The sequence below is a fragment of the Aotus nancymaae genome, unplaced genomic scaffold, assembly GCF_030222135.1.
Source record: "Aotus nancymaae isolate 86718 unplaced genomic scaffold, 86718_ANA_hifiasm-v0.15.2.pri h1tg000019l, whole genome shotgun sequence".
In the NCBI taxonomy this organism is placed as follows: Eukaryota; Metazoa; Chordata; class Mammalia; order Primates; family Aotidae; genus Aotus; species Aotus nancymaae.
Genome location: NW_026988431.1, coordinates 23,766,028 through 23,784,750, shown reverse-complemented (window position 1 = coordinate 23,784,750; position 18,723 = coordinate 23,766,028). Strand labels below are relative to the sequence as shown.

At 39.1% G+C, this 18,723-nt stretch overlaps 1 protein-coding gene across 1 annotated transcript in view; it reads left to right on the top strand.

Annotated features, from left to right (window-relative positions):
- PLCL2 (phospholipase C like 2) overlaps positions 1-18,723 on the top strand; it is a 201,742-nt gene that overhangs the window by 165,981 nt on the left and 17,038 nt on the right. Inside the window, exon 5 of the mRNA XM_012466740.3 lies at positions 11,374-11,483. Coding sequence (XP_012322163.3) covers positions 11,374-11,483 — 110 coding nt within the window. The remainder of the gene's footprint in view (positions 1-11,373; positions 11,484-18,723) is intronic.

Below are 18,723 nucleotides of genomic sequence, written 5' to 3'. Positions count from 1 at the left end.
TCAATGCTCATGAAACATATTGTCCTGACTGCAGGGAAATATTTGCTTCAGGAAACAGTAAAAATTAGGGTGGGAAATACAGGCTGGGCCCAATAATGGAAGCCTTTTAACTCAAATCTAAAACATTTGGGATTGATTTTTTTAAGCCAACATTTACTAAAGCCTAATTCATGCAACACTAGTCAAGTTCCTCGGGCAAAGGACTTCATCATCAAATTTTTATAATGCAAGTTATTCCCCTTTGGAGATTCTCAGTACACACTGGCATGCTAAATATCCTCCACTTTAACTTCGCATGTATCAAACTTATTTGGTGATAAAGCCCTTGTCTCAAGTTCTGTCAACGTCTTGAATACTTCAGGAAACTGTTACAAGCAGTGAGGTCACTAGATAGTTCAGGACTCACTCGGGGACTCAGTGATTGATTCTGTCTCCTGTGCCCTCCATGTTCATATACTACTCCCAGCAACAGAATGTGGATGCCTGAAGTATTAGTTTAGGAAGAAGTTGGTTGTGAGGGTCTGTTTCAGGTGTGACACATATGAGATCACAGTAGGATGCTCAAATGGAAATAGCTAGTAAGTTGTCAAAACAATTATAGTGAAGCTTCAGGTGGAGATCATACCTACAGATAGAATTGGCTGTCATCCAAATGGAAGGACCACTTGAGTGGATGAGTTTTCTGTAACATTTGTTTTCTTGTAACACCCCATATAATTTACTTATGCTCATCACTTGTCTGTCTTCCTCCTACTAGAGTGGAAACTCCTTGAGGGCAAGGGACCTTTGTCTGTTCATAACATTTCCCAAATGCCAGGAGCACTCAATAAATATCTGTTGAGCTGAATTGAACACAGAATGCTTCATATTTATTTGTTCAACGAACATGAGCTCTTACTCTCCATCTGACCAGAAGCTGGAGATTCCACAGAAAAACAGGATATGGACCCTCCCCTAAGAGGACTCCAGGTCAACTATTGGAGACAGATACCTAAGCCACTCATCATCGCCTAGGGTATAAGTGCAGGAGTGAGTGTGCACTTCCCTGCAGCCCTGACCACACAGAGGAGGAGTGGGAAGGTCTGCGGGGATAGTTGAACCAGACTTTAGGGCAAGAGTTAAGTCAAGAAGGTGGTTTGTCTAAGAGCCAAGGCAAGTAGGCACAGACATTCCAGACAAACAGAAGAACGTATACAGGGCAATACAGCCCATGCCAGCAGCAGCAGTGAGCAACATGGAATATCACATGGGAAAAACAGGAGCAGCAAATGAGGCTGGAGATGCAGGCCAGGAACTAATACAACCCCTCAAGCTTTAACATAACATTAAGCAAACAAACTTAGTGTTAGACTGCATGTAAAAGAATTTTGTATGGCAAAAACAAGCATTCTGAAGATTGTGCTAACAGTACCTATTGATAGATTGAATGTGGAGTAGGAGGAGAGAAAGAGATTTTTGGCTTCATCTTGGAAGGATGGAGTTGCTATTTACCAAGATGCAGAAGACTGGAGCAGGCCTGGGCTTGAAAGGGACGATCAGAGGTTTGTTTTTGGACAAGTTAAGTTTGATATGCCTAGTTGACCTCTAAGTCTAAAGTTTAGAGAAGAGGTCAAGACTGGAGTTAATAAATTTGGGAGCTATCATCACAGACGTGATCTTTCAAGCTACGAGACTGAGCTCATCTAAGAAGTGACCACAGGCTGGGCACCGTGGCTCACACCTATAATTCCAGCACTTTGGGAAGCCGAGGTGGGCAGATCACGAGGTTAAGAGATCGAGACCATGCTAGCCAACATGGTGAAACCCCATCTCTACTAAAAATCCAAAAATTAGCTGGGCATGGTGGCATACTCCTGTAGTCCCAGCTACTCAGAAGGCTGAGGCAGGAGAATCGCTTGAACCTGAGAGGTGGAGGTTGCACTACTGCACTCTAGTCTGGTGACAGAGTGAGCCTTTGTCTAAAAAAAAAAAAGGAAGTGACCATAGACATAGAAGAGGGATTCTTGGCCCCCAATGTTTGTATGTCAGCAAGATGCAGAACAAACAGGAGGTGAAGGTGTGGCAGCCAGAGAGGTGGAAGGAGAACACTGTCATCTCTGGAAGTCTGGTGAATGAGGTATTTCAAGGAGATGCCATTTTTCAGATGTTTATATTAAAGACCCCAGAATTCCATCACCTAATTGGTAGGGATGTCGGGGAAACCAGTAACTCAGATTTTAGGGAAGGTCCATATCTAGGGAAACCCACATGGCAGTACATTTTAGAGTTTCAAATTCTGTGTACTTTCAACCAATAATTCCATTTTTTCAGAGATTATTCTATAAATACGATCAAATACTTAGGGAAAGTCATATGTGCAGTGGTTTTTGTTGTAATATTGAGGACAACTTAAATGTTTACCAGGAGAGCCCTGGGACATACATTATGATACATCCTTATAATGGAACATTATGCCACTGTACAAAGAATAAAGAATTTCAAAAGTTAGCCAGATATGGTGGTGTGTGCCTGTAGTTCCAGCTACTTGGGAGGCTGAGGCATGAGAATCGCTCGAACCCAAGAGACAGAGGTTGCAGTGAGCCAAGATTGTGCCACTGCACTCCAGCCTAGATGACAGAGTGAGAATCCATCTTAAAAAAAAAAAAAGAAGTATATGTGTATTTGTGTGTGTGTGTATTTGTGTATATATGTGTATATATATTTGTGTATATATGTATATGTATATATATATTTGTGTGTATATATACACATATACATATATATACTTGCCTCAGACATATATACATATATAAGAAAGATCTTATATACATATATAGATAGAGATATAGTTGTAAAAGCAAGAGAAACTGTGTGTGTTATTTGCTAACATTTGCTTTAAAGAGGCAGGCAGAGTATGCCGTGTGTGCTGTGTGTGCATCTCTCTGGAAGGATACCTAAGAAGGAATAACAACGGTTGCCTGAGAGGGGGAAGGGGAGCAAGGAGGCTGGGAGATGGGGAAAGTAAAGACCGTTCCCTGTATATCAGTTTATGCTTTTAAAATTGTTGAACCATATGACTACATTATCTGTTGAAAATTAAAATAGGAAGAGGTGTCAAAAAGAAGGAGAAACATGGACAGGCTGCAGTCTGCAGTCACGAGGGCCTTGTGTGTTATGGTAATCATGCCAAACTGTGGGAGAGCAGGAAAGCATCGACGTGAAAGTGGCGATCTAAACAAAAATGTTCTAAGTCTAACAGAACTCCTCTGTGCGTAATTGTGGTGAAAAAGACCTCTTTATTTCTCAGTAATAAGTGAGGGGAGGTGTTGCTGAGCACATTGTTCTTCATATTACCCTACCCAGGTGAGTCACGTGGTCCTGTGTTTAGAATGGTGGTGTGGTAATTAGATTCCACATAGGGCTGAAAGTTATGCAACTTCATCTCACCTAGATCTACCCAGATGGAAAGTGCTGGCAGAAGAAGAAAACCTCCCTCATATAATTCATTCACAAATTGTACTGCTGTGGATTTGGCATCACAGGGATCTTGTCATCCATCTGGGTTTCAGGCATATATTTAAGAGACCTGGTTTATCTATTCCATCTCATGTGGAACGGGATTCAACAGTTCAAAATCCATGTTAAAATAATTTGGCTTTTGTTAATGCCCAGATTGTTTCGGAAGAAGGCCAAGAAAAGGAGGCTACCAACTGGAACTATCTGAAAAGCAATTAGGCATTTCCACATCTCCACAAGGATTAGGATGTAAATACCCACAAGTCGGTCGCACACCCAAGCTTCAGACCTCTGGAGTTTTGAGTCAGAGCATATAGTTTACAAAGGCTATATGTTTGAACAAATACTATATATAAATTCTACATATTCTTATAAAACTATCAGATATTCATATTTTGTTCTCTAGAATGATACCATACCATAAGTCATGTGCAGACCATGTATGTTAAGATACTTTTAATACTGTTGTTGCATCCAACTCTTGAATGAGGTCCCAAAATACTCTTGTGTTATATGGAATTCCATCTTTCAGGAAATATTCCACTACACCTAATTTGGGGAATTTGAAATAAAATAAAAATATAAGTAGATGTTTTGTCATCATTTAAAAGATTTTAGCTTTTGCTTTTAATTTCAGTTTTTCAACCTACACACAAAAATTTTTATACTGGTTGTGTGGTGATAAAAGAGCTTTTTGGGACAGCAAAGTAAATGTTCAGTTGAAAAACTAATCTTTAAATGTATCCATTTAAGATCAGTATATCTCCTCATGAAGAATTTTTAAAACTGTATTTGCTTCTAAAATTTTAGCCATGTGCTACATGCTGTATTTTAGATTCATATCATTTAGATTGGTAGAGAAAATCCCAACCAGAATGTTTGAAAGGTCGTCTGCTTTATGTTTGGCAAGAATAAATGGCATTCATTTCGTCGAAAAAGGAGATGATGCCATGTTTCTGACTTGGCCCCCACTTCCTTTCAAAGCAGAAGCCTCTTTTTGATATATTTTTATTGTATATATCATATTTTTTATTTTTAGGGCTGTTTGGTTTTTATCTAAGTTTGTTATCTGTGTTGGAAAGCAGAAAACTTGATAGAAGTGGAAATTTCTCTTCACTATATTCCAGTATAGTTGTCTGCAGTTGTACTAAATGTTCTGAGTTAATTATGCCGTCTTGAAAATTTTGTACCCATTTATTAATTTTCATAAAACCTGACATTTTAGTGGCATTATAATTCATTTTTGTCGTTAAGCTTTTAAGCCCTTCAGGAAAAAACTCTTTAAAATATTTAAATTATAAAGTATTTTGGAATAATTGGAAAGTATATGTAATCAGCACCTACACATATAAAAAATCTGAGCTGTTTAGATTTTAGAGATAACACTGAAAGAAGCAATAAATTTATAAAATATGTTTCTTTATATAAAAATTCAGTAATATAATTTTATGTGACCATACCAATTTTTAAAATTTAACATTATAGCTATATAATGTTAAAGGTTAAATGATTTGTGCAGTCCTCACCATGAACTGATGGCCTAATTCTGTTCTTTGTCCACACAGTCTGAATCTTTCATTCCCTTTCGACCAGAACTGAAACTCTCCTTAACATCACCTAAGGGTTTCCCATGTGTCCTTTCTCTGCTGTTTGATGACCTACTATTTGTACCCTTGGTTCTCAAGTTTATTATCACAAAGAAATTGCAGCAAGTTTCCTCATGGTTAACATTCCAGAAGAAAAATAACCCATTGCTTTTCCCTAGGAACAGAAACTTGAGATCATGGAGTCAAAGGAACCTAATGGTTGGTTCTTTGGCACAGAGCAACTGAGGCTCAAAGACAATCATTTTGTTGAAAGAACAACCAAAAAAGAGGCCAGCCAGGTCTGTGTGTGAGACACTGATCATTTGCTGATCTCTGAACATAATTTACCCCCAAGTATTAATACATATTCCTGCATGTTTTATTGGATTCATGGAATATGCTCACAGCCTTCAAACTTTGATGTCTTTAAACACACTGTATATTCTGACTGTGAAATATATAGCACATAGCAATTGTGTCTTCCAAAGGACTGTTTACCTAGTTAGTGTTGGTTTTAAAATGAAGTTTATATTTTAAACTGGAAAATATTTCCTTTTCTTTAGCTAGAATTAACTGTTACCTCTTGTCATACTTGGGTGACAACATGGTTGTGGAATCAAGGAATCCTAGTTCCTTCCCCTCCCTCTTTAACAGCTGCCCAAAAATGTTATGTTTCACCTTTAAAGAAAACATGGACAAGGCCATACTTTATTTGAGACTTTTATCATGCCATTTAGTTTAAATTAGACTGGTATATGGGATATTGACTAATAGAAAAAAATACAATTATTTTGTTAAACAATTAACTTTAAGATAATGTGAACAACTATACATGGCTCCAAAATACACAAATTTAGGAAGCAAATGTGTTGGCATAGTATTTGGAACATACTGGAAACATACAGGAAAGTGGAACTTGTTTTTGAAAGAAAAAAAATCCTACTTCTTATTCCCTCATTATTATTGTCCTGGTTTCTATTTCTGAACCTGAAGATTGTTTTCACAGTGGGAATTCTTGTCCTGCTTAGGGGTAAGCAGCGGCAGAAGCAGCAACCTCGATGCCATCCTGAATCTGCCTTCCTATTTATTCTCCCTAGTGTCTTTCCGTACGTCCAGCAGGCAATGCTCTGGCCACGTAAGCTAAGAGCCATTCTCTGTTAGAACATTAGGACTCTTTTGGCTTAAATCCATAGTTTAAAAACTTCTAAATATGACCTTCTAAATATGCAGATGATTGTCACGAAAGAAATTTTCTCAGGATCAATAAAATTCCAATTATTTTTATTAATTATGTAGGTTTTTCTTACCTATAATTCATCAATGAAAAATACTTGTGTCTCTTTCCCTCCCTCCCTCCCTAATTCCTCCCTCCCTCCCTAATTCCTCCCTCCCTCCCTAATTCCTCCCTCCCTCCCTAATTCTTCCCTTCCTCCCTAATTGTTCCCTCCCTAATTCCTCCCTCCCTTCCTCCCTTCCAGCCTTCCCTCCTTCCCTCCTTCCTTCCTTTTTTAGGATAGTCTTATAGCTCTTAGATTTTCTGAAATACCCCTCTCTAATCATGACCCTCTGATACCTACTGAATGTGGATTTGCATCTCTCAGTCCCATCTCCCCATCTTCCTGATTGTGTTTTCCTCAAAATGATCCCTAGTCCTCTTGCATGTAAATCTGAAAATGTCTGTGGCTGGGCCTGCTGCAGATCTCCTGGATCAGAACCTCCAGGGAGATGCAGGAGCCTGCACTTTAAACACACACCTCCAGTGATTCTGTTGCTCATCGAGGTTTGAGATCCACTCTCTAGTCTCCATGCAACTTCTCTGTGCTGCCTGTCCCCACCATTCTCTGGCAAGTTCCCCCAGACCCTCCTCACATGCTCTTTAAATTCTCTGGATTACTGTAACAGCATCCGCTTTTGCCTGTTCAGCTGCAGCCACATTCACACAGCTCCTTGCCCACCCACAACTCTTCCCAACACTGGGTCATGCCCCATTCGCATCCCCATAGTGGGAGTCCCACATCTCTTCTCCTTCCTGTAATTAAAGTACAAGGAGTTTTAACTTCTTGTGGGAGTGGAGAGGGAGTATGACTTGGTCTTAAGCTTTTTACTTCTTACCTGATTTTCGCCAGCTACTTTAAAACTCACTCTATCTACTCGTTAGACAGAATAGTATCACTTACAAAAGGAGAAGACAGACTACTCTTCAGCTTTTTAGTAAGAGAATGACTTTTTCATTGGGCTAATGTTTCTTTGCTGAAAATAATTTGAAAAAATGAGGTGGTTGCTTAACCTGTAACCCAGAGAAGTTCTTTATATACTACTGTTGTTATAAAGAACCCAGAAGACCTCCTGTGACCTGCTAGGAGTAGATTTCCTAGGAATTTAGTACCAAGAGAATAATGCAATTTGCATCTTAGATATGTTATTGGACTTCTTTTGTTTTATATAACTAGATGGATTCAGTTCAAATGTATAGTCTCATTCTCTCAGTTCAAATGTATAATCTCATCCTCCCTCTCTCTCTCTCTGTCTCTCTCTCTCTCTCTCCCCCCCGCCCTCCCTCTCCCTCTCCCTCTCCACCTCCACCTCCCTCTCCCCCTCCCTCTCCCTCTCCGCTTAGAACTGGTACCTATGCAATAGCCCTTACAATGTTCTGCCCGCAGAATAATTATTTTACACATATAACTGTATCATGAGCTCATATTAAGGACTAGAACTTTTTTGCTCAGAAATAATGTATGGTGGTTAGAAAACCTTGGTTCATTGGGCTCAGACAAACCAAGATTAAAATCCATCTTCACCACTTCCTCAGGAAAGTGCTGTAGCCTCTGTCTGCATTCCTTATATAGCATATGTGAAGTGCCTGCAGGTTGCCTTGTGATTCCCTTTGTTGTGTATCCTTAGTCCTTGCCCTGCACCTTACATGTCACAGGGAGACAGTGAAAAGTCAAGGTAAGAACAAATAAAATCAATATATGCTTCAAATGAGTTGATTAGCAAAATCCACTCTGGTGGATTAGCAAAGATCAGTCATTTCTAAGTTAATAATACAGAAATGTTTAAAAGGCCATCCTGACCAACATGGTGAAACCCCTTCTGTACTAAAAATACAAAAGTTAGCTGGGCGTGGTAGGGGCGCACCTATAATCCCAGCTACTTGGGAGGCTGAGGCAGGAGAATTGCTTGAACCCAGGAGGGAGAGGTTGCAGTGAGTCAAGATCACACCACTGCACCCTCATCTAGGTGACAGAGTGAGACTCTGTCTCAAAAAGCAAAAAGCATGTTTTTAAAAAACAGATGTGTTATGCAGCAAATCAAATAAATAACAATGGGATTGATATTGATTGTCTCAGTCACTTTTTTGGATTCTGAGTTTTTTATTTTTAACAGTATTTCCGTTGTTTAATGTATCACCTTTTTGCCTGTTTTTTTTTTTTTTTTTTTTTAAGAGCTTCACTAATAAAACATTTTGTATGTCCCTGTGAACTCTTATTGGGCTAGAGATATTTTAAGAAGAGTAAGATAGGGGGGAATGGTGTCGTCTAATTTTTTTTAATAGACTTGTAGAATATGAGCTTTTTAGATAGCAGCCATGTAAGCAGCTACACTTGTTTCTTTAAATGTTTCCCCATTTATACCTTATTGATACCATTTTTTATCCTCTCAACTCCGTTTCGTCTTCAAGTCCCCAATCCTTCTCAAGGCATCCTGATCTGTAACAGTCTCTGGCCCTAGGCTCATACCTTCTGAAGTTTCTGAAAGCTTTTTTCTTAAGACCTAGAGCAGCTGTTTGTCTAAGTTCAGCATTCCCTTCTTCTGCTCTCCAGACTTACATTATGTGAGTTGGAATTAAGCCCGATATAGCAGTTCCTGTCATTGCCGCATTACCTTATAGGTGATCAAATGTTCAGCAAGGCACCGTAAACAGTCTGTCCCTGGCAGAATGAGGCTTCCATGCAGATAGATACCTTGATGTTAGAAAAATCCTCCATTATTGTTGTTACACCTTGTGCCAGCTTTGAAATGCCATAAAAAAGCATTGTGAAGAGCCCACATCTAGTGAAGCAATTGTAATATGTGGTCCTGAGTTAACATCACTTCCATTTTTCCTCCCAGTTTCTTTTCCCATGCATCTTGCAGTCCATGGAGTCATATTTCTTGTTTGTAGAGAGCTACACCCTGCCTCCCCATCTTGTGTCTCTTCTCTTTCCTGTAATTCCAGTCATGGATTCCATTCTGCAAGACTCAGTGATACTTATGAGAATATGGTACCTCCTGACTGCCAGAAACATAATGAATATTAATTATTCCTGTTTGGAAATCCACAACTCTTGCCAAAGTCCAGTATTAAAACTTAGAAAAGCCAAGCACATCAGTCTTATCATTAGGGCCCCAACCAGTGGATCTGAGTCATGCAGCACACTCTAGGGAGTCTCCCAGGTGTGAAGAGGGGAAAGTATGTGTGTGGCATTGGGGCGGAGGGGGCTTATTCAGTTAACCAAGTTGTTCTCAGGTACTGTCATCAGAAAAAGAGAAGATGGAGAAAAGGGGAGCAGTCTGTGCTTTAGTTCCTTAGAGAGCGGAATGAATCTTACCAGTTACTGTTCTTTCCCAAGACCAGTGAGGCTCTCATACCTTATCAGTATAACAGGAAGTAGGACCACCGCTCCTGTTAGGTAGTAAAAAGAAACATAGAAGTAAAAAGACTAAATTGGCCATTTATTGTATTTATCATATGTGTGTCAGCTTTTGCTTGATATTTAAAGACACTAGGGAATAAAGTTGTTGTCAATCACCATATAAAGAGTTGCTTTGAAATGGTGTTGCATAGAAAGGGAATTAGAAATGGGAATGCGTAGCTGAAGAGTAAAATTGTGCAAAAGAATGCAGAAAATGTCTTGTAAAATTTACAGCAGTTCCAAATTATTTATAATAGCAAAAGCTTTCAAACAATGCACCATCCTTCAGCAGGGACTGGTTAAATAAACACTGGTTCATCTACACAATGAAGTCTCTTTAGCTGTTACAGAAAAGAGTTGAGGAGGAGCTCTATACACTGACATGTAGTGATCTCCACTATGCAATTGGGTGAGAAAAAAAAGAAAACAACCAACATGCAGGACACTGTACATAGTATGCTACTTTTTTCTGTCAGAAAGGAAGATTATGAATAATATGTACACATATGATTATATTTGCAAAGAGAAACAATACAATAAAAAACTAATAAGAACATATAAGGGGAAGAAGGATCAAGGTAGAGAAGACCATAAAGGAGGCAAGACTTACCTGAGTTCACCTTGATAGGTAGTTTAACTTTGGAATCATGTAACATTTTGACATAATCCATAAAACAAGTTATATCCAAAAAGAGCACTACCCCCCACCACACACATGTAAACTGAGAAAAAAGAAACACATGAGCTAAATTGTACATTGTCAGTAACATAACCACAGAGAGAAAAGAATTATTCCATCTGACCCTAGAACATCATATTTTTTACTAAACATTTTCAATTACATATACTCTAAGGACAAAAAAATGTTAAGGATGTTTAAATTGGATTCAGCAGTCTTACTATTAGCAGTTACACTGGTGTGATTAGGAATTAAGAGTTTTCTACCTAATCGAAAAAAAGCGTAAAATTTTGAAATTAATGTGAAAACCCTGTACACTAAATTTCAATTAGAGGATCTACAGATCTTGCAGAAATTATTTTGAATAGCAGTAGGGAATATTTATGATATAAATTCTGGGGTAGAGTTGTAACATAAATGCAGAGTTAGAGTTCAGGGTCTGTGTCCACCCCCCTCCCTGTACTGTGGGCTTGGTCTCTGATCTCAGATTGACCCTTTCTGTGACAGGGAATACATTACATTCTTTCTCTCCCTGGTCTCCACTGTATCCTCAGTGGAGCTGAGATCCACCTTCCTAGAGTCAAGTCTAGGTGCTGGTCCCTTTTTTCTGCTGCCTTGCAACCTCCCATCTCTGAAGCTTGCTGAGCTTCCCTTCTCTAAAATAAGAGTAACAATGATCATAGGTGCCCTGCTTCCCTTCAAAACAACGAGAAACAATTGCTGACTTCAAAGTTGCCTTCTGCCTTGTTGATGCTGTAGTTTTTCAGTGTTTTGTCCCCATTATTACATTCTTAAATGGACATATCTAGGAATTTCACTGGAGGTTGGAATCATTTTAGCTTTGTCTAGAAAAATAAATATTTCTGGTTCATTACCACAGATTGGTTCATTACCACAGACTCGGGGTAATACACTTTGTCTTTTTTATTTCTTTCAGCCATGGAATTCCATGAACACTTGCACAGCATAGGCACCAAGGAAGGTTTGAAGGAAAGAAAACTACAAAAAGCAGTGGAGAGCTTTACCTGGAATATTACCATCTTAAAGGTATCTACAGAGTTGTTTCTGATGCTGGTGATTTTGCAGTCTTTTTCAGCATGCTTCTTCCTCTTAGTATAACATTTTCTGTACTGTACATGATCAGCCACCGAGATTGTAGAATGGACACAGAAATCACAAGAACTCTGCCCTCCTAGAGTCTCCAGGTACAACAGCTTGGCATTGTGGATCAGATGAAGATCAGGGGAACTTCTATGATTGGCACATTGTAGGTTCTGATTGGAAGACAAAGGACTTTTTCATTTTATCCTTGAGACATTTAAAGTTCATAAATGCCAGTTGCTATATGTAAAACAGAAAATATTGATTACAGAGTAATGATTGGGAATTTAAAGATTCTAGTTACTCAAATTTTATTTAAGACTTTAAAGCATAATTATAGCTATAATGTTTATATGATCCCAGAAATAAATAGAAAAGAATTGTATGGAGCATAATCAAAGGAAATACATAAAAGAATTACTATTGAAAGAAATAGTTCTTCAAGGGAAATGCCATGTCTATGCATATCTATCTTGGCATAACAGTTTTTTAAAATTAACTTTTTAATTTTTTATTATAAAATATTTTCATTATGAAAAATGTCAAGAGTAATAAAGGTAAACACAATCCCATCAATTACTGTTGGCCTTTTGCTGTGCATTCTCTCAGGCTATTTTTATGTTTTATATATAATATGACATAATTTAAAAAATAATGCTGAGTATGTACCTCAAAACTCTTTTGAGCTTTACCTCAATAGTTCTTCTCAGTGTTATTCACAGAGTGTAAATAATAATAACACAGAAGTTCTTTCATTCCAGATCTTGGACAAGTAATAAATGTAAAATGACTCCCTGGTGTTTGCTTTCCAAACTTTATGCTCAGCTGAATTTGTAGGGAAGAAGGGAAGGCTTCCCCTTTGCCCTCTGAAGCTGCCCTGAAATGAACAGACAATTGACAAATTAGCAGGTGTAAAAAGGCCTACATATCATATTTATTTAAGGTGCAGAAGCATGGGGAATGGCAGAAGGATAATTACCTAACAACCCAGTGCGATCCTGATGCCTACAAACCCTTCTTCATAGTGGAGGGACATTGGGGGAAATGTGGCCATTTTGTGGGGGGTAGTAAATGAATTTCAGGGGAAATGAATGGGCTCAGGGTTTAGACAATGGGAGAGTACATTATTCTCTTTGGGAATTGAATGGTCTGAGAATTAAAAATAGTTTGGGAGGAAGTTCTTCTGTGCTGTAGATGTGGTGTTTAATTTTCAGTCTCTTCCTCTGTGAAGTGAACTTTTCTCTGGTTAATGAAATTTCAGAGAGAGATTAGAGGCATTTGTGGTCCTCCTTGGTGGGTCCAGTTTCTAGTTAATAAAGGAACTTGAATAGCCTCATCTTTGGGAGACAGAGGACTGAGATAGGTGGTGGGTGTGGTCAGAGGAACCTGGAGCCTGCTTCTTTAGCTAAGTATGTCAAAATGGCATATTTTCAGCTATTGTTTTCTGAGCCCCAACAGATTCAAGACCGTAAAGACATTATCGCAGCTGCCTTTTTAAATTTCCTCCTAAACCATCAAGTTAAAAGCTCCATCCCTGGAGCTGACAACAATTTTCAGATGTGATGTAATAAAAGGTATCTTTCAAAGCTAGTCACTCTTGCATTTTTCTCACGTTAAACCTCTACTCATTTTTATAATTAAAATCATTTTCTTGACTTCTTCAGACATTTCCTTTTTACACATGTACTTTTCATACATACCTATTTTGCTTAGAATTTAACTGTGTTTGTAGTTCAGTAAACAGCAGACATAAGAATTTACAATAAAAAAGGGATCTGGCTTTACAATATGCTGACTCACTCCTGGTCAGAGGTGAGGGGTACACTACAAATTTCCTGTAAACCTCAGGAAAATATAGCACAGCAGTTTAAGCCCTGTGGTAGGAACAAATGCTTACTTTGCTTTAATTTTATTAGAGGCAAATATAGACATAGGGACTAAACTTTGGTCTGTCAAGTACCCTTGCTACTCTTGTGTGGTCCAGGAACCAGCAGCCTGGGCCTCACGTGGGAACTTGTTAGAAACTCAGAATCTCAAGTCCCACCCCAGTCCTGCTGAATCAGAACCTGCATTTTCACAAGATCCCCAGGTGACTCTTAGGCACATTGAAGTTTGAGAAGTACTGGGCCGAGAGCCACCAAAAATGGGATCCTGGTGCACATATTAATGAAAAACAGCTGACATAAAGCACTGTGCCATATTTTAGAAGTAATTGGACCAAGTAGATACACTGAAGAAACCTACTTTCTTTTGAATTGTGTCCAGAAGAGAGAATTAACACCTCAGACTTATGTTCATATGGAAGTACATGTATAGGATGGGGTAATAGGTCTTTTTTTAATTTCCAGGATAATATTTGCTACAGATGGTGTTTGAGGATGGTAGAACGTAAGTGAAGAACGAGGACGAGTTGGAGAGATCTGTGTGTCGTTTTTGTAGAATGGAAGGGCTGTTTTCATTCCTGTATTTCACTGGTTTAAACTTTCTTTCAGAAGAATGAGTGCTCATAGGAAACCTTGAACTCAAGTGAATTTAGGTCTGAGTTGAGCTACCAGTGTTTTCCTGGCAGGAGGGCATGGGGTCTGTTGAGTTCCTCCCATCACTTTTTCTGTGCTGTGAGCTTGGAGAGGTGGCAGCCCTCCAGGCAGATGGCCGGCAGTAAACACACAGCAGGAGGCTCCCCGTGGCACAAATGCTTAGGGAGGGTTTCAGGTGACCCCGGAAATGCAGGGAGGAGGAGGTGAAGGAGGAAGCCAGGAAGACATGCTGAAGGAGCTCTGAAACAGGCCAAGGCTTGAGAATTACCTGGGATGCTTAAAAACGCCCTCTCCTAAGCTTCACCCTAGACTTCCCAGAACAGAATCTCCAGGCTTGGGACCCAGGAATCTGCTTATTTAACAAGTTTCTTGGAGGATTCTGAGGCACACTAAAAAAGCCTTATTACGCTTGACCTAGAATCAAAAGTGTCTTTCCTGATGCATCACCACAGTCATTTGAACCATAAGGAGGAGGGTGGCCAGCCCTCCCAGGAGCAAAGATGCAGTGCTAAACCAGAACAGTCCCGGGCAAACTGGGACCATTGATCACCCTGAGAGGAGTTTCTGCCAATAAAAAAGTCCTTCATTGAAGGATGTCTGTCCCAGTTTTTATGAATATTTACTTGCTTTGTTTAGTTTTTTTTTTTTTTTTAATTTTGAAGGTTCTTTTAAAATTCAGAAATGAACAAAGAAGAAATAAAGTCATCTGTAAGTGCCACACCCAGAATTATCTAGTAACATCTTGGCATACTTACTTCTGGTCATTTTTTTTCTTGAATAAAAAAGGCATTCATTTGTTGTTGTAAATCTATCTTTTTTTAAATAGAAAAATGTTTTTAGATGACCCAAGATTCTCCCTCTGAGAAATAACCGTTATTAGACATAGGTGACCTTATTCCAGGAAACTTTCTATATGAATATGTCTGGATGGATGGATCAGTATATATTTTATTGATTGTAAGTCATACTTTTTTTTCACACTTTCGTATCTTTGAAATTAGCATATATCTTATAGTCCATGGCATCTTTGCATTATATCCTGCTTAAATTGGCAATGATTCTTCTTTCTTAGTGCTACATAAAATACTGGTACATCTCACAAGCACTGGTGTCTCAGATATTATGAAATAAGGTATTTCAGTAGATAGAATTCTTTTTTTTCCTTTTTTGAGATGGAGTCTTGCTCTGCCACCCAGGCTGGAGTGCAGTGGTGCAACCTCGGTTCACTGCAATCTCTGCCTCCTGGGTTCAAGTGATTCTTCGGCCTCAGCCTCCCAAATACCTCAGACTATAGGCGTGCGCCACCATGCCTGGCTAATTTTTGTATGTTTAGGAGAGACAGGGTTTCACCATCTTGGCTAGGCTCGTCTCAAACTCCTGACCTCATGTAATCTGCCCACCTCAGCCTCCCAAAGTGCTGGGATGACAGGCGTGAGCCATCGTGCCTGGCTGTTAGAATTCTAATACAATTGTTCTTTAAATTTTTGTTAAGTACTAAATTTCATTTTACTTAATTTAACAGAAGAAAACTAAAGCATAAAGATGCTAAATGAATTGGTGAGCAATTTCTACCGTAACAGAGATTTATTTCCATTTCCTAAAAGATCTCTTTGAGGTTAAGAAAAGGGATTATGAAAAATGTTAATAGAGGTCATTTTGTCAGGTGTTTTGAAAGCCACATGTTTCAGTTGTAAGTATTGTTGGTTGACCTGCTATCAAAGATGACAATATGGACTGGGTGCAGTGGCTCATGCCTGTAATCCCAGCACTTTGGGAGGCCAAGGCAGGTGGATCACCTGAGGTCAGGAGTTTGAGACCAGCCTGACCAACATGGGGAAACCCTGTCTCTCCTAAAAATACAAAAATTATCTGGGTATGGTGGCGGGCACCTGTAATCCCAGCTACTGGAGAGGCTAAGGCAGGAGAATCGCTTGAACCCAGGAGGCAGAGGTGGCAGTAAGCTGAGATCATGCCACTGCACTCCAGCCTGGGTGACAAAGCGAGACTCTGTCTCAAAAAAAAAAAAGGAAGATGACAATATGAGCATTCTTTAATATTGCTAGAGGGAACACATTGTTATGTTTTTATTGTCCATGTTAAAATATATTTGGTCTCAAAACTATAATTGCCATGTCACTTGGATGAAGTTAAATATTTAAATTGGTTCACTGTCACCACCAGTCTGAGAAGTCACCCATGCTTTCCTGCAGCCCATGGGAATAGCAGGGAAAATAGAAAAAGCCAGCAGGTGTCATTGCCAGGCTTCTTATGATACTTGGACCCAGCCCTCTCTTCTCAGAGTTTGTAAAATGTCCTGTTCTAGGATTTCTGCTGCAAACTGGGGAGAGGGTATAATCCATTCCCACAGGCCTCCAATTGCTTCTTTGATTTAGAAGCCAACCTTCAAAACTCACTCCCATTAGATAGTCAGCGTCATCCTTTTTTTGTGTCAACTTTGAGACATAATGTATGTGAAATAAAATTCACCAATTTTGAGCACACAATTCTATGAGTTTTGACAAATGCATATAAAGGCATACCTTGGAGACTGCTTGTTCAGTTCCAGACCATAGCAATGAAGCAAATATCACAATAAAGCGAGTCACATGATCTTTTTGGTTTCCCAGTAGATATAAAAGTTATATTTACACTATAATATAGTCTACTAAGTGTATAGTAGCATTATGTCTAAAAAACAATGTATATAGCTTAATTTAAAAATACTTTATATCTAAAAAATGCTAATAATCATCTAGACCCTCAGTGAGTTGTAATCGTTTTGCTGGTGGAGGGTCTCACCTCCATGTTAATGGGAGATGACTGATTAGGGTGGTGGTTACTGAAGGCTGTGGTGGCTTGTGGCAATTTCTTAAAATAAGACAATGGAGCTTGCTACATTGATAGACTCTTCCTTTCATCACAGATTTCTCTGTAGTATGCAATGCTGTTCAGTAGCATTTTACCCACAGTAGAACTTCTTTGAAAATTAGTCTTCTCAAACCCTGCCATTCCTTTATCAACTTATTACATAAGTGTATGTAATATTCTAACTCCTTTGCTGTAATACACCAATGTTCACAGCATCTTCACCAGGAGTAGATTCTATCTCAAGAAACCACTTTCTTTGCTCATTCGTAAGAACGAACTCCTCATGCATTACAGTTTTATGATGAGATTGCAGCAATTCAGTCACCTCTTCAGGCTGTGTTTCTAATTCTAGTTCTCTAGCTATTTTCATCCCATCTGCAGTTACTTTCCCCACTGAGGTCGTGAACCCCTCCAAGTCATCCATGAGGGTTGGGATCAACTTCCCCCAAAATCAGCTTCTTCCAAACTCCTGTTAATGTTGATATTCTGACCTCCTCCCATGAATCAAGAATGTTATTAATGGCATCTAGAATGGTGAATCCTTTCCAGAGGTCTTCAATTTACCCAGATTCATAAAAGGAATCACTTTCTCTGGTAGCTATAGCCTTATTAAATGTATTTCTTAAATAATAAGACTTGAAAGTCAAAATTACTCTTTGATCCATGGGCTACAGAATGGCTATTGTATTAGTAGGCATGTAAACAATATTAATCTTCTTGTGCATCCCTATCAGAGCACTTGGGTGACCAGGGACATTGTTGATAAGTAGTCATATTGTGAAAAGAATCTTTTTTACTGAGCAGTAGGTCCCAACTGAGGGCTTCAAATATTCAGGAAACCATGCTGTAAACACATATCTTGTCTTTTAGGCTTTATTGTTCTATTTATAGGGCACGGGCAGAGTAAATTTAGCATAATTCTTAAGGGCCCTAGGATTTCCAGAATGGTCAATGAGCATCGGCTGCTCCTTAGCACCACCAGCTGCATCATTCCCTAACAAGAAAAGGATTATAAATCGTTCTACTATAAGGACACATGCACACGAATGTTCACTGCAGCACAGTTTACAATAGCAAAGACCTGGAACCAACCCAAATGCCCATCGATGATAGACTGGACAGGGAAAATGTGGCACATATACACCATGGAATATTATGCAGACATCAAAAACGATGAGTTTGTGTCCTTTGTAGGGACATGGATGAACCTGGAAACCATCATTCTCAGCAAACTAATACAGGAACAGAAAATCAAACACCACATGTTCTCACTCATAGGTGGGTGTTGAACAATGAGAACACATGGACACACGGAAGGGAGCATCACACACTGGGGTCTGTGGGGGGGAAATAGGGGAGGGACAATGCGGGGTGGGGAGTTGGCGAGAGAGAGCATGGGGAGAAATGCCAGATATAGGTGATGGGTAGGAAGGCAGAAAATCACACTGCCATGTGTGTACCTATGCAACAGTCTTGCATGTTCTTCACATGTACCCCCAAACCTAAAATGCAATAACAAAAAAAAAAAAGAAAAAGAAAATCAACCTATCCTTTGAACCCTTGAAGCCAAGCCTTGTCTTCTCCTTTGAGCCATTAAAGTTCTAGATGGCATCTTCTTTCATAAGAAGGCTATTTCATCTACACTGAAAATCTGCTATTTAGTGTAGCCACCTTCATAAATAATCGGCTAAATCTTCTGGGTAACTCACTGCACCTTCTACATCAGCACTTGCATTGCACTTTGATGTGATGGAGATGGCTTATTTCCTTAAACCTTATGA